General features: G+C 49.9%; 1 protein-coding gene across 1 annotated transcript in view; it reads left to right on the top strand.

Annotated features, from left to right (window-relative positions):
* GATSL2 (GATS protein-like 2) overlaps positions 1–8,570 on the top strand; it is a 101,677-nt gene extending 93,107 nt beyond the window's left edge. The window contains exons 8-11 of the mRNA XM_014953034.1: positions 111–221; positions 1,774–1,856; positions 3,615–3,709; positions 8,032–8,570. Coding sequence (XP_014808520.1) covers positions 111–221; positions 1,774–1,856; positions 3,615–3,709; positions 8,032–8,097 — 355 coding nt within the window. The 3' untranslated portion in view covers positions 8,098–8,570. The remainder of the gene's footprint in view (positions 1–110; positions 222–1,773; positions 1,857–3,614; positions 3,710–8,031) is intronic.
* The last annotated feature ends 9,417 nt before the right edge of the window (positions 8,571–17,987 follow it).

Raw genomic sequence — 17,987 nt, 5'->3', positions numbered from 1 at the left:
TTCCCTAAGTCAATGTATGAACATATCTCATTTCACTGGCTATATCTGTTTTAAAACCCTTCCTTTGTTATTTTAACCACAATTAATGCTGTTCTCTTCTGTTTCTTCAGAGTAAAAGACTCAGTGGTGGGCAACGAAGACTCGGGACATATTCGCTTTTTCTCCTTTTCTCTCATTGAGGGTTACATCTCCTTGGTCATGGATGTCCAGACACAGCAGAGGTGAGCTTTGCTCTTAGGGTCTCCTGGCCTCCAAAAAAGCATCTGGGATGTTCTCAAAGGAGCAGGGAGCAGCCTGACCTCCTCCATGTTAATTCTTGGGAGCCTCGTTGTGTAGGTGTCATGTGCCTGTACACCCTGCAACTTTTCTGGGTCAAGTCTTGCGTGTTAGTTCCAGCTCCTGAATTTTGGGCTTGTCTGTCCAAGCCCTCAGTGGAATCACACGCCAATGTAGGGTTATCTCCCTTCTGAAGGAGGGACACCGGATCAAAGCGATTCTGACATTTTTATTCCACTGTTCATTAGTTGTGTTTTTAAGAGCAAGGCCCAAAAAAATCTGGTGTACGTGGCTGAGGTTTTACTGCTAAAGGCCAAAAGTAGGGTGGGGGTGTCAGTGATGCCGTCCTCCCGCTTTGCTTTTCCACATGGCTGGGCTTGGTGCGGAGTCTCCTTGTGATGATAATGTACTGAGTCATCCCTGTGCAGCGGGAGCCCATGACTCGTTTGTTCTGGCGAGGAGAAAGAGGAGAAAGTCAGCCAGGGAGCACATCCCAGCCTGTTTGTGTGTGTGTGCCTCGCAGAGGTCTCTGAGGTCTGGAGGGTAGACAGGAGGAGGCTTCGCAGAGATACAGCGCGGAGATTGGCTTTTGACACACAGTGCAGTGTTTGGGTTTGATTCTTGCCTGCCCCAGGGACTTGTTTTGCCAACTATTAATTGCCCTCTTGAAAGTTTCTTCGATTTTAATTGGAGTAAACCTGTCTGCCTTCAGGAGAGGCTGGAGGGCTGGAGCAGCAGCCTGGTGCTTGGGGAACCCGGGCGGTCAATGCCATCTCTCATGGGCTGCCTGCACCACCCTGGGCACGTCTCTCACCCTCTGCTCCCCTTCCCCTGCTAAGAAATGGGGATCTCTGTGGGGATCCTAGGGACCTCCCAGGGAAGTATGGAAAAAAGCACTGGTGGTGCTCAGACACAAAACCAGTGGTTGGGTGGTGAGACACTGGAACAGGTTGCCCAGGCAGGTCATGGCTGCCCCATCCCTGGAGGGGTTCAAGGCCAGGCTGGATGGGGCCTTGAGCAACCTGGTCTGGTGGGAGGTGTCCCTGCCCAGGGCAGGGGGGTTGGAACTAGATGATCTTTAAGGTCCCTTCCAACCCAAACCAGTCTATGATTCTATGGTTCACATGCCTAAGAGAGTAGGTGTGGAACATATTCTGTCCCTCGCTGTTTCTAAACACATCTTAAATCAAGCCTTCAGATTAACGGTCTCGATGCTTGTAAAGCTGGGGCATGGCCTGTTTCTTAGGAATCTTTTCCCATACCTCTGCGAGTGCCTTCCTGCATCAGACACTGGTTTCCCATGGACATCTGGAGGGACAGGCAGGTCCATCCATCCCGCCTGCCTGGGGTTTTCTCAGCTTCACCGAGCTGCTGCCGCCGAAGCTATTGCTGACTTCAAGCAGTGCAGGGATGCAGGAGCAGCAGCATCCCCGCAGGCAGGATCTGACACGCTGCTGTGTTTTAATTGCCACGTTTGGTGTTTCTTTTCTTTTACAGATTTCCTAATAATTTGTTGTTTACAAGTGCATCTGGTGAACTCTGGAAGATGGTGCGGATTGGTGGGCAGCCTCTTGGCTTCGGTAGGTAAACATTTGGGGGATCAGTTGGTGCGCAGGTACTTACTCGCCTCAGGGCCTTCAAGCATGATGGAAAAATCCATCTGAGGCTTTTTAAGAGCCAGCAGCAGCTTAACATGACTTTGCAAGCTGAGATTTTCCAACAGGAGGAGCCTGACTCCTGCCTAATAAGTCAGACTTCTAAATATACTTCTAAAAGCGCTGCATGCTTGACAGCTCCATCTAAATTGCATTCATCTGCTGGACTTTGGAGGTAGCTACAGCCGGGTCTCTGTTTAAAAAGTGGACTAGGAGTTGGCATGGGAATGCACTGTAGATCACTGAACTCAGAGGTTGGAAATCATTGTCATACTCCAGTGCAGTCCTTGGGCAGCTCTCTGGCTTGAGTAGATTTAATACAGATTTATAGCAGCCCAAGTGGGAGACCTATTCATAGACCCGTTTCACATCCAGTGCTGCAAATATTTTCTCTACTCAAAAGAATATTGGACCTAAGTAACACGGAGTAAATGCTGCACATCTGCGGAAGTGTTCTTGTTACTTTTATATCCCCTGTAGTTTTAAGGAGTCCAATCTCACTACCGCAACAAAGGCCTGATTTTCAGAAAACACTGGGGCTCCTTCCCATGGTCTCTGAAACAGTTACAAAACACAGGCTTCAAGAATATTTCTGAAAAATGTTTGGCCAATTTTTTCTACTTCATTGCTACTTCTGTGCCAGACAAGCCAAAGGAGCAAGAGGGAGATTTTCATGCAGCTTCCCTTTATGCATCTTAGAGGCAAAATATGCGGAGTAAATGCTGCACATCTGCGGAAGTGTTCTTGTTACTTTTATATCCCCTGTAGTTTTAAGGAGTCCAATCTCGACACCACAACAAAGGCCTGATTTTCAGAAAACACTGGGGCTCCTTCCCATGGTCTCTGAAACAGTTACAAAACACAGGCTTCAAGAATATTTCTGAAAAATGTTTGGCCAATTTTTTTCTATTTCATTGCTACTTCTATGCCAGGCAAGCCAAAGGAGCAAGAGGGAGATTTTCATGCACCTTCTCTTTATGCATCTTAGAGGCAAAATACATAGAAATGGTGTGGTACATGTCATTGATGGGACATCAGGACACCTGCCAGTCCCCTAAATATGCACTGTTTAAATTTGTTCGCTCAGAATCAAGTTGAAATGTTCAGTTTGGAACAGGGAAACTCAGATTTTGTCTGGAAACGATGTGCAGTTGATCTGCAATGAACAGGAGAGATGAAGCTTTTAAAGCAGGTGTGAACTCCTGTCTCAGGGGCTGTGGTGGACTGTGGTCTGGGAACCAACCCTGTGTCCAGACCAACCAGCAGGTCAGCATCTCTTCTCTCTGAGATGCAGGGCAAAGTGTTTAATAGCAACAAGTAAAGAGAAGAACAGAGGTTAAGGGTATATGAGACTGTCTTTGATGCTTCCTTCCTGAATGTCACCAATTGCCTTTCTTTGGACTTCTGAAAATCATTCCAGTTCTAATCTTTTGTGCCTTTGGGGGATTTATATTTCTCTGTAACAAAAAGAAGTCGATAAAATCAAATGTGCAATCCATTGTTGTGGCCCAGAGAGCCTGATTCTGTGTGAAAGAACAGGTTTTACCACAGAGCTCCCTTCTGATTGGAGTTTGTGAAGACAAACTCCTTCCTGTACATGCACGGAGCTGGCGAGACCCAGGAGTTTTGCAAGACTGATGGGTGCCCTTCAGTCAGTGACTGAGTTTTTTATCTCCCCCACAGATGAATGTGGAATTGTCGCTCAGATTTCTGAGCCTTTGGCTGCAGCCGACATCCCAGCCTACTACATCAGTACTTTTAAGTTTGATCACGCGTTGGTGAGTATCAAGACAGCTTCTTTGAAATAGGGGAGGTCTTTTGCCTGGGAGAAAACTCACGATGAGAACATAATTTCCCATCTGGAGAGCTTGTTGGGGTGCCTTGGCTCTGACGTAGCCTAGCAGATACCGCTTTCCAGCCTCTTGGCTGTCCCTGCCCTGGGTCAGAAGCTCCTGAACCAAGCCCAACCCTACCCCAAGGCAAAACAGCATTAGGGAGTGTCATTCCTGCAGAGGGCTGGTCTTGGTCCTTAAAGACCTGTGGGGATGGAGACTTCATACCTCCCCGAGCAGTCTTTTCCACTGCGTCACTGTCTTTTATTAGAAACAGCCACAAACCCTCTGTGTTTTCCTGCTCGGAGGCTCCAGGCTCCAAGGAGGGTGCCTTTGTGTGTGAGAACTATTTTGGAGATACCCAATACCAGACCCCTGCCTTCATCTCCTGGTACCCACATGGCCCTTACCATTGTGTTTCGAGACCCATCCGTGAGGCCTGATTAGCTCTGCATCCTCCTCCTCATGGGGTAGGTCTTTGATAAAACACCAGTAATGGGCAGCATGGCGAGGGAAGGTGATTTTGAGGCAGAGGAGGGTGTTGCCCTCTTTGTTTTTTTGTTTTCATGAGTACCCGTGGCAGTTGCAGCACAGGCATCAGCGTGAGGGGCTTGCCCTTCCTACAGAGCTCTCTTCTTTTTCATACGGGATTTCATAATGAGGGATTTCCCTGAAAAGGGAAAATTATTACGTCTGTAGCCACAAACAGGATGGCATTTGACTTGGAGCCGTTCCCCAAGTCCTGAGGGAGGGAGTCAGTAGCCCATGTCCTAACAAAGCTAACAAAACTCAGCTGCTTTCTGTTTTGGGTTTTTTTTTTTTTTTTTCTTAAACGTGCCCTTTATTGCATTATACTTCTCCTTTCATCACTGTAAATTCACTGTCCAGGCCCTACTTTTCACCTGTAAAAGCTCCGATGAGTTCAAGGCGGGTTTTTTTCAGCTAATTACTTGGGTTTTTCACAGTTGGTGTGAACCATTTGCAGCGTGTAGGTCATGTGTGTAAAGAGTAAAAGCAAATATTTTTCCAGATAGCAAAGGTCAAAGTGTTTTATGTGTTTGTCTTATTTTCTTGAATATTAACTGTGCCGATAAGATAAGCTAATAAAACACCATTTTAAAATCAATACTGTTAGCTTTGCCTCGCATTCCTGCCTGTTGTTGTGGGCCCAGGTGCATGCTTTCTGTGCAGGGCACAAGGTGCAGAGTGCTTCTAATTGTCTGGAGAGCTCAGCCCTGTCAGTTAAAATAGATATTTCACTTAAAACTTGTGCCGTACAATTGTGATGACTCTGCAGGCAGCTCCTCCTTTCCAAAGTGTCTCATCCAGCTGTGTCTGAGCTCGGCAGATCCCTGCCTCCCCGCGGCTGGGGGGCTGTTATTTGGGCCAGGCATTAAGATCCGCAGATCTTCCTTCCTCAAATCAGTATTTCAGCATTTTCCTTGCTCCTTGCTGTTTTCTTTTCTTATGGTTTTAAAAGCTCTTTTGTCTGGAGGACGTCAAATCCTTCCCCCACGTGGAAGGTGGATTTCAAGCCCTGCTTTGCTTGACTTTGCTGCGGGAGGGGTGGATGAGCTTTGTGCTTCCTGGCCCCCCCGTTGGTTTTGTTGGCTAAGACCCTGACCTAGATGTTGTTATGTTTTCCTTAACTTTGCTACCCAGAGACCTTGACTTCTAGTGACATTTCTCAAGGTCTAAGTGCATCTTGAATCCTTTCTCTACATCCTCCCTTTCTTTATTAAGGTTGTTCAGTACTTGTTGTCAACAACTTAGAGTGCTTTCTAAAAGCTTGTTGTTCCCCTTGACCTCATCTTCTTTTTCCTTTGCATCTTAAAGTGTTTTTGTTGCTTAATTTTTCATTTGACCTGGGTCTTAATACTCAGATCTTACTGCAGTGCTGTAACTGTAGAAGTTTGCCCTGGAAATCAGAACCTGTGCTTGAGAAGAAATCCCTTTGGGAGACAGTGCTGAGGTGGGAACCTCCAGGTCTCTGGTGGCCTCCCTTGGTTGACATAAGGTTGGGCTGGAGAGAGTGGAGGTTTCCAGCTCCCTCTAGAGAGAGCAAGAGAGAAGAGTCCCTTTTCCAGGTGCTCAGCTCTCGCTGCCTCATGCTCAGAGGTATCTTCCTCTTCTTCACCAGCATTTTGCATCTAATGAGGCTGAAGCTATGTCTGGGATGTGGTTTGGAGCTTTAGTTTTCCCTTCGTGGTAGATGCTTTGATCTCCCCTCTAGCTGACCAGTGAACATACTGCACCAGCTGCCCTGGGATAGGGCTCTTTTGAGAGGGGTAGGACTTCTCCACTGATGGCAAACTAGGACGTGTCCTACAAATCAACACTCTTTGCACATCTGTCCTGGAGAAAACCTGGCCCAAACATTTGCAGTATGATTGATACCGTTTCCTTGACGTTAAGGGAGTCAGGGATTCTGTGCTTAAGTCAGGAGGTGGGTCTGTGCAGGTCAGAGCCAGTGGCCCAGAACTGGCCAGAGCCACTGTCTCCTGCTTCTGTGCCACACTGAAGTGGAGACACGGAGAGACCTGCTCTTCTGGGGCTGGCTAAGAAAATGTGTTCTGCAAAATTCGTTCCTATGTCTTCTCTCATTATCTTCTGGAGAGGCAAAGAGTCATACAGCTTCTTCTAAAGTGTCCAGTGTACTGGGAAAAATGGTGGAGAGGAGGCAGCGGAGAGTCCTGTCTCGAAGTCCTATGTCCTACGATGGAGGTTTGCTGGGGTTTTCTTCCTAACCCAGACAAATTTGCTGTGTGTTTTAAGAGGATTTTCTTCCTTTCCCAGCTGACTTTTGTTCACACATCATCACAGTTTGCCACTCCTATTCCATCTTCCCACTGCAAAATTGAATGTTTTTCTTGTTATTTCTCATGGGGTTTTTTTCCTCAGTTTCGTGAAAAGCTCTGCAGAAAAATCACAGTCCAGTGGTGTTTCACTGTCTGAGCTCTGGAGGGTGTCCAGTGAATCCAGGTATTGTGCTCCTGGCCAAGGACTCAAATACCTCCCAGAGGAGACGGTCCCTTCTTCAACTTCGACACGAATTATTTTGGCTTCTTGCAGCAGCTCACAGATAATTTATTTTTCCCTCAGTCCCCTTTCCACTTTCCAAGAGCTGTGAGCTGCCCATCCCCTGAGGGTCGTCTCTGAGTTTATGTAAGGGTCAGACGCCTGTTTTCTGTAACTTTGCTTGTGATATTCTTTTCTACTGGTGACAGTTGCTCTGAGATCTTTTGCGTCTTCTGTTACAAGGGGGTTTTCTTGCAGTAAGCCTGAAAAGACACCCACTGATAATTTTGTATATGGACTTCATAGAATCCTAGGATACTTTTGAAGGGACCTTAAAGATCTTCTAGTTCCACCCCCTGCCCTGAGCAGGGACACCTGCCACCAGACCAGGTTGCTCAAAGTCCCGTTCAACCTGGTTTTGGACCCCTCCAGGGATGGGGCAGCCACAGCTTCTCTGGGCAACCTGGGCCAGGCTCTCACCACCCTCACACCAAAGAATTTCTTCTTAGTATCTAGTTTTAATCTCCCCTCTTTCAGTTTAAACGGTTCCCCCTCATCCTAAGGCTCCAGTCCCTCATAAAGAGTCCCTCCCCAGCTTTCCTGGAGCCCCTCTAGGGACTGGAAGGGGCTCTAAGGTCGCCCTGGAGCCTTCTCTTCTCCAGGTTGAACCCCCTCAACTCTCTCAGCCTGTCCTCGCAGCAGAGGGGCTCCAGCCCTCCCAGCATCTTTGTGGCCTCCTCTGCACCCACTCCAACAGCTCCATGTCCTTCTTATGTCTGAGGCTCCAGAGCTGGACACAGTATTCCAGGTGAGGTCTCCAACTTGTAGGATGCACTGGAGAGCCTCATGGGGCCCTTAGGCAGCCACATAAATCCATCAGCACAGGCACCTCGCATGGGTGAGCTCCCGGCGTAGAAATGCTTTACCAAAAAAAGGGAGAGAAAGGAGCAGAGAGGAAGAGGAGAAGGAAAGGAAAACCCCCAAACAGTTGCCTCCCCACCAGCAGGCACCATATGGACAGCAAAACAGGTAGATCTCACAGTGCTTGCTCCTGGGGCAGCCATGGGTTAAGGCTTTTGAACCGGAGGGTGTCTCTTGTAGACAGAGTCCTTTCTCAGGGGAGCTCAGGTGTCCAACAGCAAAATACCTGGCTCCTTGGGATTGTTCTGGTTTTGTCTCCTGCTTCTCCTTTCCTTGTTGTCCCTCCCCTGCTTTTGCTGACCGAGACCTTTCTTTTTGTTTTCTTGCAGGTACCTGAAGAAAATATAAACGGTGTGGTCAATGCACTCCAAGTCAGTCAAGCTGAAAAGCATTAGAAATCTTCTGAGCTGGTTCCAGATGCTTTTTATTATTATAATTATTATTATTATTATAATTATTATTATTATTCTTTTTTTCTCACAGTATTTCTTGAAAAATCTGATTCCAGAGAGTGACATGGAAAGAGACTGTGGAAAGTTGAGCAGAAAACAGCTCCAATAAGCCTTTGTTTTAATTATTATTATTATTATTATTATTGTTATTTTATTAAATTTATGAGTGAGGGGCAGGAGGCGCAGGAGTCCAGGCGGTTTCCTGACGTTCAGCTCCGAGGTGAGGTGTCACCTGCCCCCTGTTCTCGGTGTGGAAGGAGGAGCTGCCCAGGGACACCGGTGTCTCCCCAAAGAGCGGGATCTGTGCCCAGAGCTGGGCGGCGCGGCGGGGACGGAGGGGGATGTGTGCTCAGAGAGAGCCCCGAGAACCCTGAAAGGAATTGAAATGTGGAATTAAACGGAAAAGACGTCGCACAGTGCTGGCTGGTCTCCCTCCCATCAGGCTTTCTGAGGACTGTCCGTCGTTGGCGTACGTTGAGATTGGGTGGGAATCGGGTTCTCTTTTCCCTGACAAAACTGTTTGGCATTGGAAAAATTGGGGGGGGAATGTCCAGTGGTTTGACTTTTCCCCTTTTCCCTTTCTCCCCATGGTCAAAGCCTGGCTGCTCTGGGAAAGCCTGGGCAGGGGAGCGTTGCTCTGTCCCACCACCTTGGTGTCACCGAGACTTCTGTCTGCATTGAAACTTCACCATTTTAGCTCAGTTTTCCCCAGTCTCCCTCCCACTGCCCCCAGTGTCCTCCTGCCGTGTCTCCTGCTCCAGGGCAGCTGCTGGTCCCTCACCCCCACATCAGAGCCATCCCCAAGCCCTTGTCCCCCAGAGCCAGCAGGAGGAGGGAGGCACCTTTTCTCCTGTCCCTGCGGGCTTTTTCCCATCCTCTTTGTACACGTTCACGGGGACACAAAGGATTGCCTGGGGTCCCTGGGTATCTGCTCCTGCACATCCCAGGCCACCTTGGCCAAGAGCCACAGCGGTTGTCCCCACCAGGGCCAGGAGAGTTCCCTAAGCCCTTTTGGGTCTCTCCTGGAGTTTTTCATCAGCTCCTTCATCACTAAGGTGGGAATCACTGCCGGATGGGGATCTCTCTCCCAGGGTTTTCCCATTGGGTTGGGTGGGCAGCCCTTCAAAAAGCAGAACGGTGCTGAAAGTGCATGAAACCTGAGGTGTTTCCTTCTGGTCCCATTGCGGGAAGGTGACGTGGGCTTTTCCTGTGGGGCAGCAGGAGTGTGTTCACTCCTGGCTGGAGCCAAAGCTGTGTCCCTGTGACCTCTCCCAGCACCGTGGAGGACAGCAGGGACCGGTGCCATGGGAGCAAGTGTCACCCAAGGCGTAGGTGCCAGGGATCTGCACCGTGCTGTGGCCACGTGGTGAGGGGTGGTGGAAAGGAGAAGGCATCCGCAGAGGACTCTGCTTTTGTGTTCAGGAGCCCAGGTGTATCTTGCATTTCTAGATTTCTTCCCGTTTCATTTTTTGACATGAAGAAATCGCAGGTCCTAGAGTTTTAACGAGGGCTTTCCAGCTTTGCTTCAGAGACAGCCTCCAGCTCGGGGTTCCTGGGGCTGCGCCTGGCAGATGTGAGCTGGGATTTTGCATTAATCTGGAGGCAGGAAGCAAACACCTGAGATCATACCACGGGCATAGTTTATACTGGTGTGCTGGACACTCAAACAGGTTTATACTGGTGTGTAGGGCGTGCAGACACACACACACATTGGTCACCGCTTGCCTTTCAGTTCTCCCTTCGCGGGGCTGGGGGGGGCTGAGCTTAACAAACTTAACAAATGAGTGGTTTCTCGTGCTGCTGGACCCAGGCATTAAGTTCCAAATCTTTCTGATTTTTTCCATGGGTGGGATGTTGTGTGGAATCAGAGCACCCCCGGGAAGAGGGTGGGCAACTCCCCTTTGTAGGCCCTCCCTCAGAGCATCCCTCCTGAGGAACACTTGGGCATGTGTTTAATACTCCACCCAATGCTATGTTTTGCTGTTCCTTTACCTGGGATTTCGGATTTGCCCCATGATAGGTGATATTTGCCCCAGATTTCTGGAGTAAAGGTTTATTCCTGGTGTGACTCCACGCATCTCTGGGTGGTTGCTCGGAAAGCTGCTTTGTTCTCCCCAGCACAGGCTGCGCGGGGCTGTGATTAAAAGCTCTCGGAGGTGTTTTATGGGGAGCTGCAGGGGGGTTGATGGTGATACGCTGAGCTAAGGATGAGACAGGGTGTTTGATAGCTTTCCCCACTTCATTGTTGAAAATCATTGAAGGGTTTCTCCTTGGGATGGCGGACGGGGGTGTTTGTTGGCCTGCACAGGGTATTTTTGGAGAGGGACACCATCACTCTGGTTGCCAGCCGCTGAGGTGGGTGCCAGCCAGGCTTCTCATCGGCTGAGCCCGAGCTTTCCCTCTGTGCCTGGACGATGTCACCGGGATGAGGTCTTCTTTGTGCTTCCTGGGTTGTTTCAGCCCTTGGAAAATGGTGATTTAGCCCCTTTCCACGTGGGAGAGCAGCGTGTGTTGCTCTCTGCCTGTGCTCGTGCTGCTCGCCAGGGACCACGGCGTGTACGGTAAGGAATTACTTGAAACAAGCATCAACTTACTGAGCCTTAAGAGAAACAGAGAAAAAATAGGTTTTAATTATTTTTATTTTTTTTTCTAACTTTGCACTCAGGCTATTTTAGAGGTTGATTTCTTAATTTCAATTTTCCACTTTTTTCCCACGAGGGAATCAGCCTTTAATTTGCGAAATCATTTGACATTTTTTGGGGTGTTTCAAAACTTCACAAAGCAGGTTGGTGTCCCGGCGTGAGAAGGTTAGCCTGAAAATTTCACAAGGTGTGAAATGCCATTGAGGGATGCTCTGTCTCTGCCAGCATCCTCAGCTTCACCTTCTTAATCCCTCTCTCATTTTGTCCTGAGAAGAAAGAAGATTGTTTCAGACAGCTTGGGGTAGTTTGATGCTTTTCCTTTAGTGTTTCCCACGTCTTTTTGCTGGTGGGAACTGAGCTAACTCTGAATTTAGCCAGAATTGGTTGAACCTTGCACCAGAGCCCTGGGGAGGGATGTGGGCAGGATGGGTGCAAGCTTGTGCAGTGGTGTTGCTCGTGAGCCCTTGCCTGGAGAAGGCAGGAAGGGGTCTGTAGGGGCTTTGTTAAAAAAAAAAATTAATAGTAATAATAATAATATGTCACCCCAGTGTTTAATGAGCCCAAGCTGTGGCTCTTGAAGCTGCTCAACAGCTCTAAAAAAAATTAATAGTAATAATAATAATATATCCCCCCAGTGTTTAATGAGCCCAAGCTGTGACTCTTGAAGCTGCTCAACAGCTCCGCTCTCCTGGCACCTGGCCTTTGGGGTGGGGAAAAAATTGAAGGGTTTTTTTTCTCTTTTTGTTTTAAATGCCTTATGATACTCATGTCTCTGAGCATCCCTGGCATCGTGCTGTTTGACGCCGTGTGGATGAAAGGAGGAACGGGTCTTAGTGGGACATGGTGGGAAGCCCGGGGTACCTGTGTGCCCCCCGAGTGTCCCCCCAGCTCAGCAGGGGTCACCCCAACGCTGTCAGACCCTCTCCGTGTCCCCAGGGTTCCCCTCCTTGCACAAAAACTCACCAAACAGCCAAATGCAAACAGCCTTCCCAGCCCCGCAAGGAGGGGTGGGCAGGGGAGGAGAACACCACCCTCCTGCACACTCCCTGTGTCTCCGAGGCCTTTGTTTTCTTAGAAACCTCAACTTTTCTCACGTTGAATGTGTTATGACGTAGATTTTTGTCTTTTTTTCCCCCCCACCCTGGTTAGATTTTGGCTGCAAATTCCTTTCTCCTGTGCAAGTGTGTGCGTGTGTTCATATAACTGTATAGTGTTTCTATAGAAATACTTAGTGTGTCTCTATTGTACACTTATATATAGAAATACCTGTGTTTTATGTTTGTATGGCTGTATACTGTACATAGCATATATACTTGAGCAATATAGGTTAATATATACTGTGTGAGTACATGTGTGTATACTTTAGGCACATGCTCTGTGTGTGCATGTATATATATATGTAGTAAGTGCTGTATACACACATTTATTCACCATATATTTTTAATTCAAGTATATAGGCAATATGAATACTTAGTTACGCTCTCGGGGTCTCTCTCCTTATTTTTAGCAAAGAGCAGCAGCGAGGGTGACCTGGAGCAACTCTGTGGCTCCTCCACGTGCTGTGAGCAGGCAGAGATCTGCCTCCTGCCTCCTTCCAAACCCCCCCTTCCTCTTCAGTTCGAAGAGCAGCAGCGAGGGTGACCTGGAGCAACACTGTGGCTCCTCCACGTGCTGTGAGCGGGCAGAGACCTGCCTCCTGAACCCCCCCTTCCTCTTCAGTTCAGTGCCTCAAGCACAGAGACTGTAGGAAAACTTCTCCTTTTTCTTCATAACTATTTTAGTTGCTGCCCTGAGTTGCTTCAGAGCATCGTTTGCAAAGTGCCTGCCCAGACCCTGGCTGGGGGGTTTGCAATGGGGCTTCCAGTTCCTGCAGGCACCGAGCTGGTGGCCGTGGTGGCCACCGTCCCCCAGTGAGGTTGGGTGTTGGCATGGCCATGGGGAGCACCTCCTGAGCCTCCTGCCCACCGTGTCTTTGGGACAGCCTGGGTTTGTCACCACTTTTCCTCCGGAAAAGCTCCTGATGGCCTTGCCCAGCATCTCCACGTGAGGATGTGGGGTTTCTGTTGGTGGCTGGGTGGCCAGAAGGTAACCTAGAGCTCTGGTGTTTATTGGGAAACTCACATTTGTCGGTCTGTGAGGAGCTTTACATCAGTGGGTTGCTTTTAAATAGGTGGAAATGTTGGAGGGTCTTTTCCCATTAGAAGAAAGAGTATTTGAACTCGGTCACTGGAAGTGCGTGGTCAGGGCTGCCTGCAGACCAGCAGAGCTGTTTCTTAGGGTCCGGGTGGGAAAAGGTTTTTATCCAAAACATCCCTTAGTTTGAGGTTTTGGTTCCACTTCACACAGGGGGGTGCTGCCTTGCACCTCACCATCCAGCTCTCTTGGGTTCCTGATTTTCAGTCTGCCCCATGGATCCACCCTCGCCTGGGCTCGTGCAGCTCTCTCTCCTCAGACACTCTTTGCTTTACAGTTGTCAGAGTTTCTGAAATAAAGTGCTTTAAGTGGCACATGATAATCCCTCTTGTATGGAGAGGCCTTAATGGAAGTGTTTGGGTTCGGCTGGAGCGCAGAGATGGTGGCATCTGCAGCGGGTGACGTTGGTATTAAGACTTACTTAATGATGATGCCATTTAGAAAGAGCATTCTTCATATAAACGTTGTGGGGCTGCTTCCAAATGTATTTTTAACTCCGAGCTCAGTGTTGCCATTCCCAGGGGAACGCTGTTGGTCAGAGATGAATTGTGGAGTCAGAGAATCAGAGAATTGCCTACATTGGAAGGGACCTTTCAGATCACCTGGTCCCAACTGTCAAATCGATTCTCACCTCTAACAAAAACCTTGTTGGTGTCAGACCCTGCTTGTGGGGTTGTGAATGGCACCGAGAAGTGATTTAGTCTCTTAAGACGAGCCATGCAGAGCAGGCCTGGGGGTTTTCGGGACTGACACTTGAAGGAAAATGCTACTGGAAGGTCATGATTGCCTTAGCCAAGGAAAGCATCCAGCAGAAGTTTATCGGGTTTATTTTTTCTGAATTACGAAGTTGTTTCCTACAGATGTTGGGAGGGACACAAGGCAGTGCCATGTGGGGAGCACATACAGGAGGTCGCTCAGGCTCCAGCGTAGCTCCCTGAGCACCCACTTCTTTTCCTGAGACACTTGATGCTCTCGTCAGCGTGCAGACCCCCGGGAGGGAAGGCAGAAAGCAGCTCTGCTCAGAGACCACGATGGATTCACAGGGGATGGATTTCCCTTCCCCAGGCAGGAGCTCCAGGGACGTTCCCACCCCGGCTGCCCCGCATGGGGACCTGTTGTCTCACACCGTGTCCTGGGGATGAGGTTTGGGTGACTCTGACATCCCACGAAGGTAGGGAGGCTGTTTGGGACATCAGAAGCTACGTTGCATGTGTTTGATGGGGGTCTGGCTCTGAAAGATGCTGGTTCCCATCTTTTCTTAGCTTTGCTGTACAATGCTTGAGTTTTCTTCTGTTCAGAGGGGACAACCTCCCTGGTGGCACCTAATGGGGCTGTTACTGCCCCGTGCTGTCAGCCCCAGCTTCTCCATTCCTGTGGGCATCCCTGTTCCTGTGGGCATCCCTGTTCCTGCCTCGGCAGTTCCCACACGTCCTTGTGTGAGGGGTGGCAACAGGGGGGTCTGCAGAGGTCCCTGTCAATACCCAGACATGCAGAAACCAGGCTCGAGGAGGGGGCAGCTGTGGTGCTGAGGGATGCAGCAGAACTTTGCTGTTCCTGCCTCGGCAGTTCCCACACGTCCCCGTGTGAGGGGTGGCAATAGAGGGGGGGTCTGCAGAGGTCCCCCCTGTTGATAGCCAGACATGCAGAAACCAGGGTTGAGGAGGGGGCAGCTGCAGCGCTGAGGGTTGCAGCAGAATTTTTCTTTCCTTTTCAGTTGTGCAAATATGAATGTATGCAGGTTTGCTCACTCCTGTTGTTTGTTGAACACAAAAGGGTTTTCATTCTTTTTCAGACCTCCTCTCCCTGCCCACCCCAGTGACCCCCTGGGGACGCGTTTGTCCTGGTAGCACCATCCCAATGAGAGTGGCACAAGCCCTCCCAAACCCCCCCTGGTCAGAACATCTTCAGATGCTCAACCTCTTCTTGGGGGAAAGCCTCCAAGTCCAACCATGTGTTCTGAGGTGATGGTGGTGTTGGGTGCTGTGGCCAGAAGGTTAGTCCCACCCTTGTGGGTTTTCCCATCTGTGTACCCACGGGAAGACACCAGTGGAGAGCACCAAGTCTTCAGACTCCCTACTTTAGAGGCCAGTGACCTGAGTAGAAGGTGCCAGGTCCTGTGTTGGCGCAGCCAGTGCTCAGGGAGAGGAAATGGTCCTGTCTTGGCACTGGATAATTGCTATTTTCTGCTAATGACAAGGGAGAAATTCTTCCTTCAGCCCAAGCCTGAGTGTTGGCTCCCGGGCAGCGTTCGGTGATGGACAAGAAATAATTTTCTGATGAGGGTTTTTTTTTTCTCTCTGTTACTGTGGCTGTTGTGGACAACTCCAGTAAGGAGCTTAAGGCATCTCACTTACCTGTCCCACTCCTGCCTGCAAACATCGGATTGGATTAAACTTCTATTACCTGCTGGAGAGTAAAACCCAGTAATCCTTCGCCTAATAGTATTTACGCTTTATAGCACGTGCTGGGGTGCGTTTACACTGGCCGAGACGTGCAGAGCTGCCTCCAGGTTTAGATGCCTTCTCCCCATGAGCGTGTCTGTCCGTCTGTCTGTCTGTCTGGACCCCTCATGGGCTGTATGTGTCGGGGGCCAGTACTGTGGCTGTTGTGGACAACTCCAGTAAGGAGCTTAAGGCATCTCACTTACCTGTCCCACTCCTGCCTGCAAACATCGGATTGGATTAAACTTCTATTACCTGCTGGAGAGTAAAACCCAGTAATCCTTCGCCTAATAGTATTTACGCTTTATAGCACGTGCTGGGGTGCGTTTACACTGGCCGAGATGTGCAGAGCTGCCTCCAGGTTTAGATGCCTTCTCCCCATGAGCGCGTCCGTCCGTCTGTCTGTCTGTCTGGACCCCTCATGGGCTGTATGTGTCGGGGGCCAGCGCTGTCCCTCGGGCATCCTCGGGCTCCAAGCTGGTACCCAAACGCTCTGTGCACATCCCCTGGGGGGTTGTGAGACGGAGGGAAACACTGGACTGTGAATCCTGAATTATTGCACTGTCTTCAGCCCCTGTTTTGCCATCCCTTGGCCTCCTTCTTTATTTAACCCTCAGGAAGCACAGTGTGGCTGAAACACCAGCTCTGATTAGCACGGGTGGAGGAGAGGACCAGGTTCTGCACCATGGAGGCTGAGCAGCACCAGCCCCTGCAGAAGCTCTGGTGAGCGTGGAGCGATGCACAGACCCTGTTTGAAGCAGGGGAAATAAATGAAGGATGTATCAAACGAAGTAGATTTAATTTTAGGGTGTGAATGTGCAGAGAAACATACCTCTTTGGAACATGTGTATAGCCAAGATGTCCCTTTCTCGGTCTCTCTAGACAGCACCAGCCATTTCTCCTGCTGGTTGGGAAGGTAATTTGTAAACCGAAGGTGAGGACTGGATGTTACCTTGTAATTGCAGCTGCATCTAAATGGTTCTCCCCGCTCTGTCTTTCCCTGGTGGAGATTGTCTGTGTCGCTGCCGGCCCTGGGTTTGGTGAGAGCCCAACGTGAGGGACCACGAACCCCAAACAGCCCATCCCAGCTGGGAGCCCAGAAGGTTTGCAGCCGAGGCGGGATGGTGGCCACTCATCTCCTGCCCTGGCCACCCAGCTGCAGCCCAGATGGGCCAGTGCTGGTGTGGTTGCAAAGCTTAATTGCCTGGGCTCCTTTGGCTTTTGGGGGGGGAGGTTCATCCTTTTTTTAGCCTTCTGCAGAATTTTGTAAATGAAATGTGGTGGATTTTGGCTGGAGATGGACAGAGTTGCCCAGCTCTGTACCATGGGAGAGCCCATCAGCTGCTGAGTGTCCCTCCCCAGGCCCACCCACCAGTTCTACCCATGTCCTCCCAACCCTAAAAAATGATGCCAAAAACCAAAAAAAAGGTCTCTTTTCGTCCTTCGTTTTGGGGGGCTGGTTGCTTTTTTGCTCCCTGTGTGGATGTGGCAGAGGCAGTGTCTCTCTTGCACACTGCCTTTGGGAAGATGCCATCGGAGGCTGGCTGTAGTTTGGGGTCCCCCTGCTGTAGTTTGGGGTCCCCCTGCTCTGCCCAGCTTTCTGCTGCTATTCAGCATCTTCAAGATTTGAAACCAGCTTCCTGCAATTACAGGAATAAGCCTTTTCTCTTTTTTTTTTTTCCCCAAAAGATTCCTACCAGCTCTTTTGTAACTTGAAAAATGCAGTTTTGCAGGTACCTGTTTCCCTGGTCCCTGTGGGAATGCTGCTGGAAGCACCCCGCTTCCCAGGATGGCTCCTTTGGGCCCCAAAAGAGGAATTCAGCCCCGTTCACCTGCTGAAACACAGTGAAGCAGCCCCCAGGCTCGGGCTGGCAGGAGGCTGCTCTGGGGGACACAGAGATACAGCCCCATCAAACGGAGCCCCCTCGCCCTCCTCATCCTCCCTGCCCACCCAGAGTCACCCCCGTCGGCTGGAAGGGGACGTGGAGGAAATTTCCCTTCTGCTGAAGAAAAGCAGCAGCCTCCTGGTCAGGTTTGTGGTCGGTGGGAAGAGCTAAAGAGCATTTGTGTCGTGGTTTAACCCCAGCCGGCAACTAGAACCACGCGGCCGCTTGCTCACTCCTCCCCCTCCCCAGTGGGATGGAGAGAAGAATCAGAAAAATAAGAAAAACTCATAGGTTTAGATAAAGGAAGTTTAATAAGCAAAGCGAAAGCTGTGCACACAAGCAAAGCAAACCAAGGAATTCATTCCCTGCTTCCCATCGTGGGGGGTGCTCAGCCCAGGAAAGCGGAGTCCCATCACGCCTAACGGTGACTTGGGAAGACAAACACCATCAGTCTGAATGTGCCACCCCCAATTTGTTCTTCTTCCCCAACCAACCGGTGACTTGGGAAGACAAACACCATCACTCTGTGTGCCCCCCTCTTGCTTCTTCTTCCCCAACCAACCATGATGTCATATGGTACAGAATGTCCCTGCGGTCAGTCGGGGTCAGCTGTCCCAGCTGTGTCCCCTCCCAGTTCCTTGTGCCCCCAAAGCCCATCGCTGGTGGGGTGA

Source organism: Calidris pugnax, unplaced genomic scaffold (genome assembly GCF_001431845.1).
Source record: "Calidris pugnax isolate Ruff unplaced genomic scaffold, ASM143184v1 scaffold133, whole genome shotgun sequence".
Taxonomy (NCBI): domain Eukaryota; kingdom Metazoa; phylum Chordata; class Aves; order Charadriiformes; family Scolopacidae; genus Calidris; species Calidris pugnax.
The sequence above is the reverse complement of the archived record's forward strand: the minus strand, read 5'-3'. Positions and strand labels throughout refer to the sequence as shown.